Genomic DNA, 22493 nt, shown 5'->3' with positions numbered 1-22493 from the left:
ACTGTTTGGTGAGCTTCCTCACTGAGGTAAAAACAAAGTACTTCATCTCAATTAAAATCAGGATCAGGTCCCATCAGCATACATGAAAGAGCTACATTTGAATGCTAAGCCATAGGTCAGAAATGAATCTCATAATTATATCTACTAAGGAACAGGGCCCACCACTGATGTCTGTGGGCAATCTTGTCTGGCAAGGCACAACAGGGCTAAAAAGAGACACTAATGGTTTGTGATCCATCATCAAATGAGACTTTGTATAGGAAGACATGAAACTTCATGACTATGTAAATAATAGCAAGAGCTGCCTCCTCTATTTTAGAGTAATTCTTATACAAATCATTAAGCATCTTTGGTGGAAAAGTGATGGGCTGTTCTCAACCACTAGCACGACACTGAGACAACATGGTCCCCATGCCACATTGTGATCACAAGCTGAAGCCCCAGCTGATAGGTGACCAAGCACAGGGAGGAATGCAAACTGTCTCCGAGTATCTTGAATGGGTGGTTGCAGGCAGGGATCTACTCAAATACTGCATCCTTTTTAAGCAGTTGATTTATGGCATAGGAAATTGAAGTCACCTGCAGGAGGAACTTTTGGTAATATGCAACTCTGCCTAAGAATGCTTGGAGCTCCTTCACATTCGAAGAGCATGGGAGGGCCGCAATAGCTTTTATGTGGCTGTCAGTCAGCTGCAAACCCTGATGAGAGATAACGTGTCCCAAGTATTCTATAGAGGGTTGGAAGAAATGTGACATTTCTGAATTTAAATTAAGATGAACGTCACAAACTGTCTGAAACAAAAGGTAAAGGCCGCAAAGATGATTTTCAATGGTGGGACCAGTAATTACAATGAATTCGTGGTAATGGACACAATAAGGAATGCACTGAGTAAGCTGTTCCTGGTAACGTTGAAAAATCACAGGCACTGTAGTGCCAGAAACCAAGTGGTTGTAGTTGTAGAGGCCATACAGACTATTCACAACAAGAAACTGATGAGACTGTACATTACGTGGCAGCTGTAAATATGTTTCCAACAAATCAAGTTTTGAAAAATATTGTCTGCCTGCCACCTTTGTCATAAGTTTGTCCATGCGAGGTATGGGATATGTATTGACCATCGACTGTGAATTAACTTTCACCTTAAAGTCATCAGAAAGACTGAGTTTGCCAGACAGCTTCTTGACAGTGACCAATAGTGTAGCCCACTGACTGGACAAAATGGGTTCCATGATGCCTAAAGCTGTCAATCTGTCTAATTATTCCTTCACTTGAGCACAAAGTGCAAGTGGTACAGGTCTGGCACAGAAAAAATGGGGTCACGCCGCAGATTTGAGAGGAATGTGTGCTAAGTAGTCAGTACCCTCGCACAGTCCAGACAAAAAAGGGCAGAATTGCACACCAGTGTGTGTGGTTTCTGCAAGAAAGTGAATGTATTTTTGCTGTCTTTTTCAATTGTGTGTGTTACTACAAAATTTGTGACAAGTAAGGTTTGTTCTCCAAGTGTTTTGTGTGGCGTGGCAATGTCGGCAGGCGCATCTTTAGAGATTGTTCTACAAAGTTTACTACAGCAGCAGTTGGACAACCTGCATCACTTAAAAATGCATCAGCTGGAACACACGACCATGTTGGATGGGTATGAATGAGGTCTCAAACTTTGCTTGCCTACCTACCTCCTTTTCCCACCTACAACACCATCACCGAAGACTGGGGCTTGTATGAAAATTGCCCATGGTGACACTTTGCAGCCTTAAAGGTAACAGACACTGACTCCATTAAAGCCATTTTTCTGTCATGGGTCTCCCCACAAGTGTATCACTTGTTGGGGAAGTTAGCTCCCCTTCCAAATCATGAATTTCTGTTGTCTGACGAAATATGTTGTTTACTGAATTCCTTTTGCCGCAAGCATACTCTTGTGATTTCTGCAAGAGTGGAGCAGAAAGTAACCCACACTTAGGCTGCAGAACTACAGGGGTTACTTTGGAGGTGTTGTTTCGTTGCTGCTAAATCTAAGGAACCTTACATGGTATCATTAGAGAAGCTATCATATGGACAGCCCATGATACGGAAGTTCGATATAGGGCCTTTCAATTTGAGCTTCCATCTTTAGAAGGGGTACTCAAGCTCATACAAGCACTTGAAGTTTCTCATGTGCTGGATGTCAATTAGAGTCTTGGGCTGACATAGCTGCAGTAAGTTCAGACAGTAACAGGCACACACAATCTAGCATGCTCTTGGAAGCAGAGGTTGCGGCAGTTCATTCTTCGCACAAATCATCCAACTCCTGAGAGGGTACACAATCCAGCAGTAAATGAACACAATCTGAAACAGTAAATTCGAAAGCTCAAAAAGTGCCCAAACTAAACAAATTTCCCTTGAATTCTTTGTCCACTACTAGAAATGTTATTGGCTGCATCACTGTTTTGTATGTTGTCTCCACAGTAAAATAGCCAAGAAGAGGAACCAGCTGTTTACTGTGACTGACAAGAAGGCATCATGTAGATGACAGTGAAGGTGAACCAAGGCGCATATAAGTGTTAGAGCTAAGCAGTGAGGCCAATGCGTTTGTATCCACATGAAGGCAGAAGGGAGCCCCATCAATATGCCCATCCACAAGAAGTTTTTTAGAAACAGTTGCAATATCTTCACACACATGACTAACAACATTTATGTCCACAGACTGAGATGTGAGTGGCACAGCAGAAGTAGACCAAGTGTAGCACACACAGTAATGTGACCTTTCTTCTCACATACACAGCAAGATGCTCAATGCTGTGGACAAGCTGGCTGGTCAGATTGAAAAAAAAAAAAACGGCTGGACAAGAGGAAAGAGGTTTGCAAAATGTTTTCCACTGCGGCCACATCTGTGTGGAATGCAGCAGCCAAGCACACTATACTGCCGCAACCTCTGCTTCCAAGAGCATGCTAGATTGTGTGGGCCTGTTACTGACTGAACTGACAGCAGCTATGTCAGCCCAAGACTCTAGTTGACAGCCAGCACATGAGTAACTTCAAGTGCTTGTATTAGCTTGAGTACCCCTTCTAAAGATGGAAGCTTAAATTGAAAGGCCCTATATCGAACTTCCTTATCATGGGCTGTCCATATGAAAGCTTCTTTAATGATACCATGTAAGGTTCCTTAGATTTAGCAGCAACGAAACAACACCTACAAAGTAACCCCTGCAGTTCTGCAGCCTAAGTGTGGGTTACTTTCTGCTCCACTCTTGCAGAAATCACAAGAGTATGCTTGCGGCAAAAGGAATTCAGTAAACAATACATTTTGCAGACAACAGAAATCCATGATTTGGAAGGGGAGCTAACTTCCCCAACAAGTGATACACTTGTGGGGAGACCCACGACAGAAAAATGGCTTTAATGGAGTCAGTGTCTGTTACCTTTAAGGCTGCAAAGTGTCACCGTGGGCAATTTTCATACAAGCCCCAGTCTTCGGTGATGGTGTTGTAGGTGGGAAAAGGAGGTAGGTAGGCAAGCAAAGTTTGAGACCTCATTCATACCCATCCAACATGGTCGTGTGTTCCAGCTGATGCATTTTTAAGTGATGCAGGTTGTCCAACTGCTGCTGTAGTAAACTTTGTAGAACAATCTCCAAAGATGGGCCTGCCGACATTGCCACGCCACACAAAACACATGAAGAACAAACCTTACTTGTCACAAATTTTGTAGAACACACACAATTGAAAAAGACAGCAAAAATACAATCACTTTCTTGCAGAAACCACACACACATTCAATACGTCATCCTAGTACATCGCCAGGTTGGTACCAGTTTAACAAACAGTGATCTGCGAGCAGAGTGAAGTTAGATATATCATGCACCATTACAGAATGAAAATGAGATCACTGCATTCTGGAGCTGGATAGGAAAACATTACACCTCTCTGCATGGTTGTGCTAGATGGCAGCTGCGCACCTCGCTATGGATGCATGGTTGGCATCACTATCTAAAGGTGTCACCTTCTGGCAGCTGAGATTAGCTGCTGTACACCAGCAAGGGCTGATTAAACAACGTATGACACACACGTGCCTCGCATCCTGCTTATCTCTGATGGATGGCAAGGTAATGTTATGCCTGATATAACCACAAGTTACCACAGACCTGACATAACACACGGCATGAAGGGTACAGGGTGCACCGATCTGCAGGTGGTCGCTCATGTTGGCACCAATGATGTGTGTTGCTATGGATCGGAGGAAATCCTCTCTGGCTTCCGGCGGCTATCTGATTTGGTGAAGACTGCAGTCTCGCTAGCGGGATGAAAGCAGAGCTTACCATCTGCAGCATCGTCGACAGGACTGACTGCGGACCTTTGGTACAGAGCCGAGTGGAGGGTCTGAATCAGAGGCTGAGATGGTTCTGCGACTGTGGGGGCTGCGGATTCCTCGACTTGCGCCATAAGGTGGTGGGGTTTCGGGTTCCACTGGATAGGTCATGAGTCCACTACACGCAACAAGTGGCTACATGGGTAGCAGGGGTTGTGTGGCGTGGGCTGGGCTGTTTTTTAGGTTAGATGGCCTCAGGCAAGTAAAGAAAGGGCAACAGCCTCAAAGGGTGCCGGGCAAAGTCAGGACATGTGGGGACCAAGCAGCAATCGGTATTGTAATTGTAAACTGTCGAAGCTGCATTGGTAAAGTACCGGAACTTCAAGCGCTGATAGAAAGCACCGAAGCTGAAATCGTTATAGGTACAGAAAGCTTGCTAAAGCCAGAGATAAATTCTGCCGAAATTTTTACAAAGGTACAGACGGTGTTTAGAAAGGATAGATTGCATGCAACTGGTGGTGGAGTGTTCGTCGCTGTTAGTAGTAGTTTATCCTGCAGTGAACTAGAAGTGGATAGTTCCTGTGAATTATTATGAGTGGAGGTTACACTCAACAACCGAGCTAGGTTAATAATTGGCTCCTTTTACCGACCTCCCGAATCAGCAACATTAGTGGCAGAACAACTGAGAGAAAATTTGGAATACATTTCACATAAATTTTCTCAGCATGTTATAGTCTTAGGTGGAGATTTCAATTTACCAGATATAAACTGGGACACTCAGATGTTTAGGACGGGTGGTAGGGACAGAGCATCGAGTGACATTATACGGAGTGCACTATCCGAAAATTACCTCGAGCAATTAAACAGAGAACCGACTCATGGAGATAACATCTTGGACCTACTGATAACAAACAGACCCGAACTTTTCGACTCTGTATGTGCAGAACAGGGAATCAGTGATCATAAGGCCGTTGCAGCATCCCTGAATATGGAAGTTGATAGGAATATATAAAAAGGGAGGAAGGTTTATCTGTTTAGCAAGAGTAACAGAAGGCAGATTTCAGACTACCTACCAGATTAAAACGAAAATTTCTGTTCCGACATTGACAATGTTGAGTGTTTATGGAAAAAGTTCAAAGCAATCGTAAAATGCATTTTAGACAGGTACAATGCCGAGTAAAACTGTGAGGGACAGGAAAAAACCACCGTGGTACAACAACAAAGTTAGGAAACTACTGCAAAAGCAAAGAGAGCTTCACTCCAAGTTTAAACACAGCCAAAACCTCTCAGGCAAACAGAAGCTAAACAATGTCAAAGTTAGCGTACGGAGGGCTATGCGTGAAGCGTTCAGTGAATTCGAAAGTAAAATTCTATGTACCGACTTGACAGAAAATCCTAGGAAGTTCTGGTCTTATGCTAAATCAGTAAGTGGCTCGAAACAGCATATCCAGACACTCCGGGATGATGATGGCATTGAAACACAAAATGACACGTGTGAAGCTGAAATACTAAACACCTTTTTCCAAAGCTGTTTCACAGAGGAAAACCGCACTGCAGTTCCTTCTCTAAATCCTCGCACAAATGGCTGACATCGAAATAAATGTCCAAGGGGTAGAAAAGCAACTGGAATCACTCAACAGAGGAAAGTCCACTGGACCTGACAGGATACCAATTCGATTCTACACAGAGTACGCGAAAGAACTTGCACCCCTTCTAACAGCCGTGTACCACAAGTCTCTAGAGGAACGGAAGGTTCCAAATGATTGGAAAAGAGCACAGGTAGTCCCAGTCTTCAAGAATGGTCGTCGAGCAGATGCGCAAAACTGTAGACCTGTATCTCTGACGTCAATCTGTTGTAGAATTTTAGAACATGTTTTTTGCTCATGTATCATGTCATTTCTGGAAATCCAGAATCTACTCTGTAGGAATCAACATGGATTCCGGAAACAGTGATCATGTGAGACCCAACTCGCTTTATTTGTTCACGAGACCCAGAAAATATTAGATACAGGCTCCCAGGTAGATACTATTTTTCTTGACTTCCGGAAGGCGTTCGATACAGTATCGCACTGTCGCCTGATAAACAAAGTAAGAGCCTACGGAATATCAGACCAGCTGTGTGGCTGAATTGAAGAGTTTTTAGCAAACAGAACACAGCATGTTGTTATAAATGGAGAGACGTCTACAGACGTTAAAGTAACCTCTGGCGTGCCACAGGGGAGTGTTATGGGATCATTGCTTTTCAAAATATATAAAAATGACCTAGTAGATAGTGTCAGAAGTTCCATGCGGCTTTTCACGGATGATGCTGTAGTATACAGAGAAGTTGCAGCATTAGAAAAATGTAGCGAAATGCAGGAGGATCTGCAGTGGATAGGCACTTGGTGCAGGGAGTGGCAACTGACCCTTGACATAGACAAATGTAATGTATTGTGAATACATAGAAAGAAGGATCCTTTATTGTATGATTATATGATAGCGGAACAAACACTGGTAGCAGTTACTTCTGTAAAATATATGGGAGTATGCGTGCGGAACGATTTGAAGTGGAATGATCATATAAAATTAATTGTTGGTAAGGCGGGTACCAGGTTGAGATTAATTGGGAGAGTTCTTAGAAAATGTAGTCCATCAACAAAGGAGGTGGCTTACAAAACACTCGTTCGACCTATACTTGAGTATTGCTCATCAGTGTGGGATCCGTACCAGATCGGGTTGACGGAGGAGGCATACTCAAAAAACGCTGTACACCATACACCAGTTGATAACATCTCCCTCCAAATGAAAGTTAATACATGTTTTATTTTATTTATATACAAAATAATATGTCAACAATTCCCATGTAGTACGTACTTTTTCACGAAAGGTGCTGTGTCTGCAAAATTTGAAGATATTTAATACATTGTCTGGAAGAAATTCTACCACAGTTCTTATTTATTGTTGCCAACATTATACTTAAGTTTTAGCCCATCCCGACACTTTGTCTGATAATGCTACTATGAATAATACTACACACAGTATAGGTATCGTTGGACTGGCAGTGTTACAGGACATAGCACTACTGGCAGAAGTGGTTTCAGCTTTTAACGATGTGTACTGATTCGGAACTAGGGAGACCAGAGCTCAAGAAAGATTATTCCATGTTGTTGTTGTTGTTGTTGTTGTGGTCTTCAGTGCTGAGACTGGTTTGATGCAGCCTCCATGCAACTCTATCCTATGCAAGCTGCTTCATCTCCCGGTATGTACTGCAGCCTACATCCTTCTGAATATGCTTAGTGTATTCATCTCTTGGACTCCCTCTTACCCTCCATGCTGCCCTACAATACTAAATTGGTGATCCCTTGATGTCTCAGAGCATGTCCTACCAACCAATCCCTTTTTCTAGTAAAGTTGTGCCACAAACTCCTCTTCTCCCCAATTCTATTCAATACTTCTTCATTAGTTATGTGATCTACCCGTCTAATCTTCAGCATTATCCTGTAGCACCATATTTCGAAAGCTTCGATTCTCTTCTTGCCCAAATTATTTATCGTCCATGTTTCACTTCCATACATGGCTACAATCCATACAAATACTTCCACAAACGACTTCCTGACATTTAAATCTATACTCGGTGTTAATAAATTTCTGTTCTTCAGAAACGCTTTCCTTGCCATTGTCAGTCTACATTTTATATCTTCTCTACTTCGACCATCTTCAGTTATTTTGCTCCCCAAATAGCAAAACTCCTTTACTACTTTAAGTGTCTCATTTCCTAATCTAATTCCCTCAGCATCACCCGAGTTAACTCGACTACATTCCATTATTCTTGTTTTGCTTTTGTTGATGTTCCTCTTATATCCTCCTTTCAAGACTCTGTCCATTCCATTCAGCTGCTCTTCCAAGTCCTTTGCTGTCTCTGACAGAATTACAATGTCATCGGCGAACCTCAAACTTTTTATTTCTTCTCCCTGGACTTTAATACCCACTCTGAATTTTTCTTTTGTTTCCTTCACTGCTTGCTCAATATACAGATTGAATAACATACGGGGACAGGCTACAACCCTGTCTCACTCCCCTTCCAATCACTGCTTCCCTTTCATGCCCCTCGATTCTTATAACTGCCATCTGGTTTCTGTACAAATTGTAAATAGCCTTTCGCTCCCTGTATTTTACCCCTGCTGCCTTCAGAATTTGAAAGAGTGTGTTCCAGGCAACATTGTCAAAAGCTTTCTCTAAGTCTACAAATGCTAGAAATGTAGGTTTACCTTTTCTGAATCTAGCTTCTAAGATAAGTCATAAGGTCAGTATTGCCTCACGTGTTCCAATATTTCTACAGAATCCAAACTGATCTTCCCCGAGTTAGGCTTCTACCACTTTTTCCATTCGTCTGTAAAGAATTCACATTAGTATTTTGCAGCTAGGACTTATTAAACTGATAGTTTGGCAATTTTCACATCTGTCAACACCTGCTTTCTTTGGGATTGGAATTATTATATTCTTCTTGAAGTCTGAGGGTATTTCACCTGTCTCATACATTTTGCTCAGCAGATGGTAGAGTTTTGTCAGCGCAGGCTCTCCCAAGGCTGTCAGTAGTTCTAATGGAATGTTGTCTACTCCTGGGGACTTGTTTCGGCTTAGGTCTTTCAGTGCTCTGTCAAACTCTTCATGCAGTACCATATCTCCCATTTCATCTTCATCTACATCCTCTTCCGTTTCCATAATATTGCCCTCAAGTACATCGCCCTTGTATAGGCCCTGTATATACTCCTTCCACCTGTCTGCTTTCCCTTCTTTGTTTAGAACTGGGTTTCCATCTGAGGTCTTGATATTCCTACAAGTGGCTCTCTTTTCTCCAAAGGTATCTTTAATTTTCCTGTAGGCAGTATCTATCTTACCCCTAGTGATATGTGCCACTACATCCTTACATTTCTTCTCTAGCCATGCCTGCTTAGCCATTTTGCACTTCCTGTCAATCTCATTTTTGAGACGTCTGTATTTCTTTTTGCCTGCTTCATTTACTGCATTTTTGTATTTTTTCCTTTCATCAATTAAATTCAGTATCTCTTCTGTTACCCAAGGATTTCTACTAGCCCTTGTCTTTTTACCTACTGGATCCTCTGCTGCCTTCACTACTTCATCCCTCAAAGCTACCCATTCTTCCTCTACTGTATTTCTTTCCCCCATTCTTGTCAATTGTTCCCTTATGCTCTCCCTGAAACTCTGTACAACCTCTGGTTCTTTCAGTTTATCCAGGTCCCATCTCCCTAAATTCCCACCTTTTTGCAGTTTCTTCAGCTTTAATCTACAGTTCATAACCAATAGATTGTGGTCAGAGTCCACATCTGCCCCTAGAAATGTCTTACAATTTAAAACCTGGTTTCTAAATCTCTGTCTTACCATTATATAATCTATCTGAAACCTGTCAGTATCTCTAGGCTTCTTCCATGTATACAACCTTCTTTTATGATTCTTGAACCAAGTGTTAGCTATTATTAAGTTATGCTCTGTGCAAATGCATAATGTTTGTAAATACTACTTGAAGTTCAATTACTTGCCTGTATTATTCTATCTCAATTACACTTTTTGTTTTTGGTTTCTCCCTATTAATGTTGTTTCACTATGTGTAAATGGTAGAAAATTTATAATTATAACACAAAGTGTGGTAGGAATTAACATTCTTAATACATAGTTTGGAGGGGACATAAAAAATAGGAAAATTTTAATTTTGGGTGCAACGTGGGGTTATACTGTAGGTGAAATCAGCCTGGTATGAAGATGGAAAGCTTAAAACGTGTAGGTTGTGTTGGTTATGAAGCTTTTGCAATAGGTACATGGTTTTACACCATCAGAAAAACTATGTTTCAGTCTAGCATTCAACAGTTATCTTCCTCTAAACATTCAGTTAATTTAATGCACAAGCAGTTGCCAATAAAATTGTCACCAACAAGACTCTCAACATTATCATTTTAATGTGATTCAAAGCATCAATAAAAGAACTAGCTATGATCAAGCACTGTCTTGAATATAAAGGGAAACACATCCACTACCTTTTACACAAAAGGGCTTGCATTCATGGATGTGCTGTGTCATGTAAAATGAAATGACTGAGAGGTAACTTTGAGAAATCTGAACTATATGAGTTGGGCCAGGTATGGAATAAGGTAACATTTCATTATGAAACCAACACATTCTGAGTGCATCACCAAAGAGTAATCCATCATGATAATTCACATCTGTTAATTTGTATTTGAGGGTTCAATATATTGTATATTGCTATCAAAACATAATGATTTTCATTGACACTGGGTCCTCAGCTCTGATGAATTGTTTAAATGATTTAATGCCACCTGCATGTATCATCTTTTTTTTAAAAAAAATCATTGTACAACTGCACATAATTTATGTCTTACACCAATATCAGGTAACTTTACAAAAAATTATCAGTGGCACATTATACCATATGTCTCCTGTATCTTTGTATATTTAAATATCAGTTGTCGTAACACTGATATCACTAGCACCTGTTACGGGTGCTTGTGATACCAATATTTACAACACCTGGACTCATAAGCACACTGACAGTGGTCGCTACTGAAATATAACAGAAGCAGAGAATTTTATAGCATAATGTGTCACTGATGATTTTTTTGTACAAATACTTGATAATGGTATAAGACAGAACTTGCGAGACTGCACAACAATTAAAGAAAAAAAACAACACCTGCAGGTGGCATAAGTCATTTAAACAAATCATTGTGAGATTTTTGTAACAATCTCTAATGTAGGATCTGAAAGTTAACAGAATCTTTGAACAGTCAGAATTTGCTGACAAGTTCTTAAGGTTGTTGATCGATGAGTCATATCTGCTAAATAAGAAGACATATGCAGTTATCTCTTTGACACAGCATTCATTTGCTCACTATGTCAATATATGCATAATGACTATAACTGTAATAGAGTGAAATAAATGTTAGAATATGTGCCAACATTAAATAGAAAATCATCATTTCTTGTTAGGTTTTGTTTTAGAATGGAAATATATCAATAAAACTTCTAGTTGGATGTGAACTGAAAATATGACATAGGAAAGCTGTGCATTTATTGACTAGCCGGACGAAAAACTAAATAGTGCACAAGCACTGCAATTCTATACAACCACTAGTCTTAGCCTGTCACATGTAGAAGGTTGTCAGCAGTTTTGCACTAACTGCCAGTTGAGAAGTTTCCTTTGTTTATCAAAATATTTTATGGAAGGGTAAAGAGAGAAAAGAGAGTGGGGGGGGGGGGGGGCATGCCTGTGTAAGGTCATATGTTTTGTTCTTAATAATAGATTTTTAGAGCAAATTCATTCAAAAATAATAACAAAACAGCATTTCAATATTTACTACAAAGGAATATGCAACTGAATATATAAAAGTAATTAATAAATTTCAAAGCTGATATGAAAAACTCACCAAATTTTTTCAAGAGTTTTGTTATCATTGCACTGCAAACCATGTTATCATCAGCAACAATCCAATGCAGGTTAGGTATATGCATCAATGTTTGCCCTAACCTTGTAAGTTCTGCTGCTTGCTCCCTCCTTGGATATGTGGGTGTAATAAAATAAATTGTGGGTATATTATCCACATTTTTATTCCTGCTGTCCTATGGAAAAGAATAAAGCAGGGGATTTGACGCTAACAACTTTAAATTGCTCAAATAAAAAAAAAAAAAAAAACACACACGCATCTGTGCTTAAAGTTTAATTTGGACAAGGGCTGAAAAGATACATTAGCTGAAGATGTGTAACAGTTTAAAAAGGCATACTTTACTCTATACATTGTTTTCTTAGACACATGGAAATAACCATTACAAATAAAAACCTCTGTACGGTTACAAAACAAAGATCACCAAAGGGCAAAAACAAACACTTCAAATCCTGGATCAGGAAAGAGTTGAGGTATGTGAAATGAATGGGAAATAACAATAGTAAGTGATCCATAGATTTGTAGGAACACATTTGCTTCATGGATCTGGATTGATGTGGCTATTTTAGTGCTAAAGGAAATAGTATCGTATATACCAGAGCCTTCATTGTCCTCTCTATTTCTTTCGCCTCAGTGTACTGTACTTTTCCTGTGGTCGTTACACTCTGTGGTTTCTTTCTGATTAGTATAAATCAAAGAGCCCCTATGTTAAGACCCACTTCCCAAAGAACTGACACATATTTCTAGAACCGAGAATACCATTCCTGACTCATGCTGCATAAGCACATTCTGTCATCTGAAGCATCACAGAGGAATTTATAAATATGAATGAGAAACATATTTGATCTAAATTCAACATGAAACTTGCTGTCTTTTACATATTCTGTTGACCTTATTTCACAGGGAAACATGTAATTCAGTTGCAATGGTGTACTGTGATTCGAGATGTAAGGACAACTGTCCTCTCACTATAATTTCAATTAGTAGGGTTCCATTCTAAAATATTTTTATAGGTTTTGAGCCAACCATAACTCCTCCTTAAACCTTTTGTGCAAAAAAGTGTTTATTTTATCAAAGTATACTCTTCTATTCTGACAATGATAAAAATATTCTCATACAGTTGTGTTGCAATATAATAAGATGTTTTCACATTTGTGAAATATTACTCATGAAACACATGAGCTCTGTAACAACTTACCCATAGAAACCTACCAGAAATTCAGCCATCCAAGTGGAAACTTTAAAAATCAAACTGAAAAGTTTGTGTTTTCCCTGGATATGCAGTCATGTCACCTGTACATTGCTCACCTTGAAGTTAGGAAAGGTTTGTAGTGCAGCTTCTACTTTCACTGTAGTCTGAACAGTGAAACTAAAATCCCAGTATAAGTAACCCTGGTAAGAAGTTCATAGAACTATGAATGTTCCAAGTCACGCTACTGTGTAGGCTAGGATCAACTGGCATTTAGTTCTTGATTTTATAAGGTTTCAATGCAAATAGCACCAGAGTCTAGTATGCATTTAGTAATTAACACTTTCAGAAACAACAATACAAGACAGATATAATTTTAGTTTAAAATTTTTTTAATATTCTTTTGTTAATGAGCAACAACTATTTTTCACCAAACAGCATAATACATTCAGATACTTTTTCCCAGAAGGCAAGTATCAGATTCCATGGTAGTTGCAATATACAGTAACCCTGCAGCAATCTATTTGGGTAGCAAGTTAGATCAGGTATCAATATTAAGTACTGAGAAACACATCCAAGTTGCAAATACAGTACACACCCAAATGTCGTGATTGCACATAATATGAGAAACTTTGTTAATTATTTATTCTAAACCAGGTGCCCCAGTTGCACACACATTTTAATTAATTAAATTTCAAGTGTATTAATACTGGAAAAAAATTCTGAGACTAATATCCTATATTTAATTTTACTCTGTGCGTTTTATTTCTTTGTTTACTTTTAGTTGACTTTTTTTTTAATTTTTACCACAGTATACCCTATTTTCTTATTTATTAATACTCAAAAAATTTCATGTTTAATTTACTTTGAAAAGAAATAGGAGTTAATTATAGTATCACTATAAATTATTTTAAATTCTTAATCTTACTAGAAAGTTCAGGAAACGATGAAAGTTTTGTTAGGGTACAACTGCAGTGGCACTCAATATATATGTTTATGCAGTTGAACTCTTACAGACAAGGTAAATCTCGAAGACACAACTAGGGAAAATAATTAAGTACCCAAGCAAATTCTTAGACCCAACAGAACATCAGTACCCATAAGTTTAAAACTGAAGTAGCTATCTAAAATAATGAAAAGTAGTGACCTAAAATCTGAATTGGGAGTGTACCAACAAGGTTGTTAAAATGCCAAACTGAAAGTAATTCAAAACAGCCTATGGGAACACATTCGTAATTTACTTCAGGATAGGTAAATAACAATATTGTACTTTTGGGTTCCTTATCTGTGGAAATTAATCAATCTCTCAAACATGAGATCACAAGAACATTGGCACATTGTAAAACTTAGAACAAGGACAGACCACAGTTCCTGCTGACTATTCCAGAATCTCATTTGTTGGTGAAATAGGCATGTGGTTGTAGCAAGACTAACAGAGAAGTCTTCCAAAACTACTGAGCAGTGAAAGAAGCCCTTACCATAAATATGTTAATCACTGCCACTGCTCCTTTCTCTTATTCAAACCACCCTATGAGAACATTATCAATTTGACAGCTACAATAAAGATGGGAGAATGACACTATTATGGGGTGAGGGCACTGTAGAAGAAATAAAGCTACACGCATGAGTAGCATGAGGATGTCTCAAAGTATGCTGCCGGGGGAGGGCGGGTGGGGGGGGGGAGAAAGAAGAAAAAAAAAAAAAAAAATTCGAGGTTTCCAATTCACTCAATACTTATTGTTGCAACAGTGCTTATAGAATACATGAAATGATTACATTTACAGATCAATAGCACAAGTGGTTTTTAGGTACCAGATATTGACACATGCTCAAAGACCCGTATCAGTATGTGGTATAGCTTCCATGGATGGCAATGCAAGTGCTGATTCCGGCATCCAATTGCTCATACAGATGGTGAATACTGTCCTAGAATACTTTATGCCATGCCTGCACAACCTGTTCACATAGTTCTGTAAGAGATATTGGTTGATGAGACACACGAGTCACGCATGCCCCATCATATCCCACGTGTGCTCGGTTGGTGACAAGTCCACAGACAGTGCTGGCCAGGGAAGTTGCTACACATCTTGCAGAGCATGTTGAATTTCAAAGGCAGTGTATGGGTGAGCATTATCCTGTTGGAACAACACATCACCTTCGTGTTGCAAGAATAGCCAGAGAATGGGTCTAACAACGTTCTGTATGTACAAAGTGCTGGTTGGCATCCCCTATAGAAACACCAAACCTGAACGAGAGTTGTAGCTTATCGCACCCTAGACCATACGGCCTGGTGCAGGGCAGTGTGTCATGGACGAATGCACTCTATGAGACAGCACTCACCAGGACTACATTGTACGCACAAACGACTATCTCTTGTGTGCAAGCAGAAATTGTTTTCAGTGCTGAAGACAACAGTGTGCCATTTCATCCTCCAAGTGACCCTCTGATGACACCAACTGAGCCATGCATGTTGGAGCTCGAGCATGATTGGAAAGCAGGTTAGGTGTGTACATGCCTGTAGGCCCCCTGCTAATAACCAGTTCACGACAGTTCATGTTGACATGTCTGAGCTTACAAGCCCTCTTATCTGTGATGTGGAAGCTGTATGATCTACTACTGCTGCCCTTACAATACAATGATTCTGGCAGGTGTCTGTGCTGCATGGACATCCAGAAACTCACCTACAAGTGTGAGAATATTCAGCATCATTGCACAAGTGATGCAGCACATCAAACTTGTGAGGGAGCTCTCTGAAAAACCATCCCGCCACTCAGAAGGCCACAATTTGACCCTTTCAAACTTGCTAATATGGCATAGGAAGCATGAGTGTGTCTCCATGGCATAGTTGTCTGCTTGCTTCACACGTTAGCATGACATTGAGCCTTCTGGCTGTGAGTATTCCCTATTAAAGGGCAGACACAAACTGTATTCTGGTAGCTATGCCACTATACTATCGGTTGGGGGATTATGTTGAAACCATTATCAGTACATCTACCATCACACAGATGGCATATACCATCATGAGATCAAAATCAACCGCGTTTTTCCAGGGGTACCAATTTTTTTCCAGGAGAGTATAATGTCTTCGGATGGTATGGGTAGGCTTTGTCGCAATTGGAAATAGAATAGAGAACTATTATGTTCCTAAGTCATCAAAGTCGGAGTTAGTTTTAATACAGTAAAGTGGTAACCCAATGTTTCAGGCACTACTGTAATATCATAATATAACAGGTGTAATGCCATATGGACTCTCATACACTGACTACTCTCCTGTTCCAATAACATCATAACACAAATGTAATCAAACTCATCGTATGACCTGATGTTGAGACTGGGGAGGATGGGAACTGATGTTATTAATTGATTGTAATTTATAATGGCATTTTATAGGTCAACAGTGGCAAATTAGAAGGCAGCTGCTTTTGTGAAGTGATGCAACTCACATGATGTTCAGAGGTGATTATGACAGATCGCTGTGTTGTGTCTTCCGTGAAAGTGTTTCCCATGGCCCGCAGTGAGGGACTCATTGGCACAGTCTGTCAATATTTCATTTCCTCCTGGTAACCAAGACAATGGATGACTGTATCACTATTACAGTTCAATCCACCCAGCTGCTTGAGTACCTATATTGCCTCTTGTGCCTTCCTGTGAAAGTTACGTAACTGCCTAGCTAGTGTGTGAGCACCTGTGAACTGCATGTGTTGAACAAATTCATTTTAGTATTCTTGCACCACTGATTTATTACATTGGCTGAAGCCAATATGAAGCTGTCCTATCTTAAAGTGCTGACACCTCACAGTGACACTAATGCGAAGTAATCTGCACTCACAGACAACAAACTCCCAGCACATGCAGCACACAGACAGTATCTTTGGTGGACCCTAGCAGGTCTCAAATTTTGATGCTGCTGTGGGCTATCAGCTTAAATCTCTTTTAAGTGAAGAATTTTCTCCACACTGTCACTGACACCATGCACGCATGGCAGACGTGTCATGCGTGGCTGTTCGTAACCCAGTCACTACTTGATTTTGTTAATGGTTTATTAACTGTAAAGATTACTCCTCAATCTGGTACACAGCTTCTGCAATGCTGTTTTCACATTATTTACACTGCAGTTTCAGTGGGCCCTCTTCATCAACATATATACTACCAAATTCTTTTGCTACAATGATGTTGGGGCATTGTGTGCTAGTAACTATCAGTGCCTCAAAGGCTTCTTGTAGGCTGTGTACCGAAATTTCCTTCAAGTAAAGCACAGACTTCTATGTCAAGAAAAGGAAACATGCCGTTCTTTTCTATTTTCAACATGAACTGTATGTGTCTGCATTATTTGTTGAACTACTGGTTGAATTTGTAATTTCTTTCAACTGTCGAAGAAGTGCTACACTTGGAGGGGAAACAAACAGCTGCCACTTTTACATCAAAATACTTAATTCCTATTATTTACATAACAATGAATAATTTTCCTTTCATTGCTGTTTCTGAATACCTCACAATTCATTTCCAACTGCCATCATGTGGCATTGTGCAAAATGCAATGACAGGTGACAAGCTTTCTTCTCCTGATGTATTCTCATTTTATGGTAACATTGCAATGGCAATTACGTGTCTATGGTATGATAATTATTAAACTGAATGAAACAGTTATCCACTACAAACTGATATTCATGTGATGTTTGATGACAACTTTAATCATTATATCATATAAATAGAAAATAACTGTCAATTTTCTTGCTGCTTAGGGTCAACGTGCATAAGCAGCTGTTAGCTGAAAACCTGAAAAGTTTAATCTAAATTAATTTCCTACCTCAAATGACATGTGGCACAGGAATACATGTTCTCGATGATCATAATGTCTCCCAAACTCCTTGCCTTGAGAGCTCCATACAAAATATAAGACTATAATTGTCATAGCAATGGTAAAAAGGAACATGTTCTTAAGTGGGAGCATTGCTTCCAGCTTTGTTAGACATTATCAACCTTCGACCTGAAAAAGAAAAGACAACTAATCAGAAGACTCAATTAATCTTTACTGTAAGTAAAAATTGGCTATAGCACAAATGTAAATTATTTGGGAAAACACACACAGACACACACACAGAGAGAGAGAGAGAGAGAAATACTTTATTCAGCAGTTCACTTAAAACCCAATCAACAGAAGAAAAAAAATCAAGCATTGCACTGTTGAAACAGACTATTAGTCAACATGAGTGGCACAATAAAAAATACAGAACCCTTCAAATGAAAATGCACCAATATGAAATGCATTATTGTAATGCGAACACTTTAAGAAGCTGCACATTCATGACTATGTGCCAGTCCAGGAATTACACCTGCCTTTTGTTAGCAATGTTCTTTGAACAAACTTTGTAAACTAATTTGAATCTTCAACTTGCCACTACATCTCCCCCTCTATTCCACACCTAAAATGACTCCTCTTATTATCCTATAGGACTATAACCCCTAAGATACAGGCCCTCCTTCAACCTTAAGTTTGTTACTGGATTTAAATGTTTACTTCATGTGAAGAATTTGGAGGAGGATAGTCTTCGTGAAGTTTATTGTGGAAGAAGAAAAGCAGCAGCAGAATGAAAGTGGAATATGGTCTAGTCATGCCCTGTGGAGAGCACTGCATATGAAATACAAGTATCCAAGGTCAGACATGTCCAACACGCAGTTTTAACATGACATTAACCTCAGTACAAAGAATATTTTCATGTGAAATAAATGAAGTGTATACTCATCACAGAGGTAAAAATTTCTTTCTCATCAAGTTTTATTGTAGTCATGGGTCAAAGAGAACAACAACAACAACAACAACAACAAAAAGACATCAATGTAAATGCACAGTTTAAATATGGTAAGGAATTAAGGATTGTAAATAAATATTGTTTGTTATTCATCTCTCTTATGTAATACCTTTGACTGCATAAGTAATAATAAAGCTGTATGTAAAGATATGTGAGGGTCTTGTTTGTTAATCCACGACATGTAACATGACGTCAAAATACAAGAACTTTTAAGTGTTTTGGAGTGGGAGTGCAGCTGCAAGACCAAAAACAACATCCCCTTGTTTCATGTCCTTGAATCAAGATAAGAGCAGAGAGAGCACATAGCAGTGCAGCATGCTGTCACATAATATTGGCACAGCATTTAAATAGTACTCTTCAGTGTTTCGGCAAATGCACTGTGAATGAACTCTATAAGTATTATGAGGTTCAAAGACAGGCAGAGCACATGTTACTGTTGTTATTGCAGAACATCAATAACAGAAGTAGTGACAGTTTAAAGTTATACAATACAGAACTCCAAGCAACACCACTACAGGTTGGTTAGTTAGTTGACTGGATTAAGGGACTACACAGTAAGGTCAAGAGTCCCTCGGTCAAGTCTTTGTTCATCCAGAGGTGGAGACTTCCACCACAAATGTACTCAGGTGAGGAAAGTATGAAGGAATGGTAAAAGCAAGGCACGGAAGGCAATACTGATGCCAGATGCCAGAGTTGAAAAATGATAGCTCCAAAGTACAGAATGCGTTCTAGTCAGGAGATCCGGAAAAGTAAAGCAGAAAAGGTTAAAAATGCAATGGACATCAGCTGGCCTATCAATAATAAAACAAGATGAGAGAAACAGTTTATGGCCACACATGGACACCCAGCACTCTGCATGCTAAGTGGGAAGGTCCCATCACAGCTGTTCCATTCTTGATCCATCGCAACCCGAACCACACCCCCACCCCGGAAGTCAGTTAAGATGTTATATCTGAGAATAAAAATCACTGTCACAGAGAAAATAGAGAACCCGTTTGATCATCAACGAGTCGTCTGCAAACAGGAGAGGCAAGAATTTACTTCATTTGAAGAGCCAAAAGGCTGGAGTATTTCACAAGAGTATGAGCAACTGTCAGGAAGACTCCACAACCACCAAGTGAGGATGGCTCATTATGTAAAATAAAACTATGGGTCAATCTAGCATGACTGATGCAGTGGCTACATACAACAGTAGATTCATTCTTGGAGGATTGGAAAGAGAAGTGCCACATAGCAGTAGTCTTGATAGTGTAGAGTTAATTAGAGGGTGCAGTAGACCACCAGATAATGTACCGTCTCCAAGTAAACCATGGCCTTGGTCGCCTGCACCTGGGATCATCAAAGCAAATGGGGGGCGAGTAATTGCTTCTTTAGCCAAACGATCAGCCAGTTCATCCCCTGGGATACCCACATGACCTGGGGCCCAGAAAAAGACAACCGAGCAGGAGGTATGATTAAATTTAGAGAGAAGGTAATGAAAAGCAGATACCACAGGGTGATAAGAATGACGTGGGTAAATGACCTAGAGACTGCTCACTGAGTACTACATATTAATAGGCAGTCAAGGGTCGCCCATTTGATTAAAAGGAGGGCTTTGTTAATGGCCTTCAGCTCTGCCATAAAAACATTACATGTTCCCAGCAATGAATGGTGGTCCTGACCAGCAGGAGATGTAAAATCATAACCCATCTTACCCCCAGTTTTACAGCAGTCGGTGTAAAAGATGGTAGCAGCCTCATACTCCTGAAGAACTGAAAGGAACAGATGCCAAAAGGTCATGGGATTGGCTGAGACTTCTGGTCCTTGAATTAGATTAGTCCTAATTCATAGACTAGGTACCAATCAAAGAGGGGAGGGGGAGGGGGAGGGGGAGGGGGTGGGGGGAGGGGGTGAGGAGGTATGAGAAAACACGAACCAGGGGAGTACGTTCTAAGGAGGACAGGTGGAGGCCCTGGCAGATGGCTGCGAGGTGCATAACTGGTATTCCCACGTGAAAAAAGGAGTGAGGCAATCAATGCCCTTCATATGCAAAATGAACCTGCTAAGTTGGATGATTAGGAAACTGTTGGATGGTGATTGCTTAAGTGTGCAAGATTTGGTAATGGCAGAACTGAAGAGGGAAGTTCCCCACTTTGGCAAGGAGACTGCCTGTGGGACTACAAGGAGACTGCCTATGGGACTAGTCCAGAAGGTGTCAGAGGCCATTCTCACTCCATAATGATGGACTGGGTCCAGCAGTTTCAAAGCTGAAGCTGTCACTGAGCAGTAAACCTGACAACCACAAGATGAGGGCCCAGTAAATATGAAGGAGAGTAGTTCAATCTGCATCCAAAGATATGTGGGCAAGGAAGTAAAGAGTGTTAAGCTTTCACATGTAGCTTGTCTTTACTTGTCAAATATGAGGTAGCCAAGTGAGCTTCTCATCAAATAGAAGTCTCAAAAATTTGGACTGTGCAACAAACATCCAAACACTGCGTATGCATGTAGAATGACCTGTGGTACAATGGCAAAAATGCACGACCTGTATTTTTGCAGGAGATGACTGGAAACCATGAGGACCCCAGCAGTGGCCTGTCTGATGGCATCTTGGTGCTGGCATTCAGCAAAGGCTACAGAGTGGGAGCTGCACCAATTGCAGAAGTCATCTACATACAATGTGGAGGTGACCAGTAGTCTGACAGAGGTCACTACAAAATCGATGGTGATAAGGAAGAGTGTGGCAACCATCATATAGCTACATGGGACACCATTCTCTTCGACCCATGGAGAATCAACTGAAGCCCCAACTGGAACCCACAATAAATGGTAGGATAAAAACTGGAATGTACCTCAAAAGCCTCAGTCATGGAGGGTAAGTAAAATATGCAATGATGTGCTAGTGTTTAAAAAAGCCTCTTATATTGCTGTTTCCAACCTAACCAGATATTAAATCTCACCTATTAGGAGGACAGAAGGCCCCGAGATTCAAGAACCCGGCATAATAGGTCAACAACAATCTTTTTAAGCAGTTTGCAGAGCACACTGCTGAGGTTAACCGACTGCTAACTGTTGATGGATGTTGGTTTTTGCCTCGCTTAAACTATCTCACCATTTGCAAAGTAAAGGCACTGCGATCTAAATATAATTGAAGACTCTGAGGTGATGGAGATGTTGGGTAACAAGTCAGATGATGTATCATCTGACTTTGAATGGAATCAGGGCCTGGGGCTGTATTGTGAGAAGAGGCAAGAGCCTGAAGCTATTCACAGTCAGTGAAAGTTTATTTACTTAATTCAGCATGCTGAGGACTGAAGGAGAGGGGAGTGGCCCTAATTCAGCACTTATGCCTCTGGAAGGCAGCTATGTAAGCAGAAGACACTGACATCATCACACAGTGAGTCGCAAGGTGTTCAGCAAGAGCCGATGCACCAGTACAGAAACCATCATGAAGAAAGAGACACAACACAGTTCCGGACCTTTGGCAACCCATAAGACAGTAGAGCTTGGACCACACCTGGGATGAAGAAGCATAAATTCTCAGGGTGGATACACAGCGCTCCTAGCATTTCTTCTTACTGCATTTAATTAGATAAAAAGCATTTGCATGAAGTCACTTAAAAGTAATAAGGTTGACCTGACAAGGATGCTATTTGAAATGTTGCAAGGATCTTCAGCGATCCTGATCAGCTAATGCAATATCTTTGGTCTACCATGGCACTGGTTGGTGATGGAAGGGACCTGTAGAAAGGGGAATACCAATTCCAGCTGTGTGGGAGATCACGTCA

At 40.3% G+C, this 22493-nt stretch overlaps 1 protein-coding gene across 2 annotated transcripts in view; it reads right to left on the bottom strand.

Annotated features, from left to right (window-relative positions):
* Positions 1–22493, bottom strand: part of LOC126298577 (galactosylgalactosylxylosylprotein 3-beta-glucuronosyltransferase S) — a 155048-nt gene that overhangs the window by 52000 nt on the left and 80555 nt on the right. For both annotated transcript variants that reach the window (XR_007552623.1, XM_049989948.1), the window contains exons 2-3: positions 17727–17906; positions 11716–11908 (exon numbers count right to left, since the gene is read on the bottom strand). Coding sequence is in view for 1 of the 2 variants with exons in the window: in XM_049989948.1 (XP_049845905.1) it covers positions 11716–11908; positions 17727–17870 (337 nt within the window). In the remaining variant the exon portion in view is untranslated. The remainder of the gene's footprint in view (positions 1–11715; positions 11909–17726; positions 17907–22493) is intronic.

This window comes from Schistocerca gregaria, chromosome X (assembly GCF_023897955.1).
Source record: "Schistocerca gregaria isolate iqSchGreg1 chromosome X, iqSchGreg1.2, whole genome shotgun sequence".
NCBI classification, from domain to species: Eukaryota; Metazoa; Arthropoda; class Insecta; order Orthoptera; family Acrididae; genus Schistocerca; species Schistocerca gregaria.
This window is presented reverse-complemented; position numbering and strand designations above follow the sequence as displayed.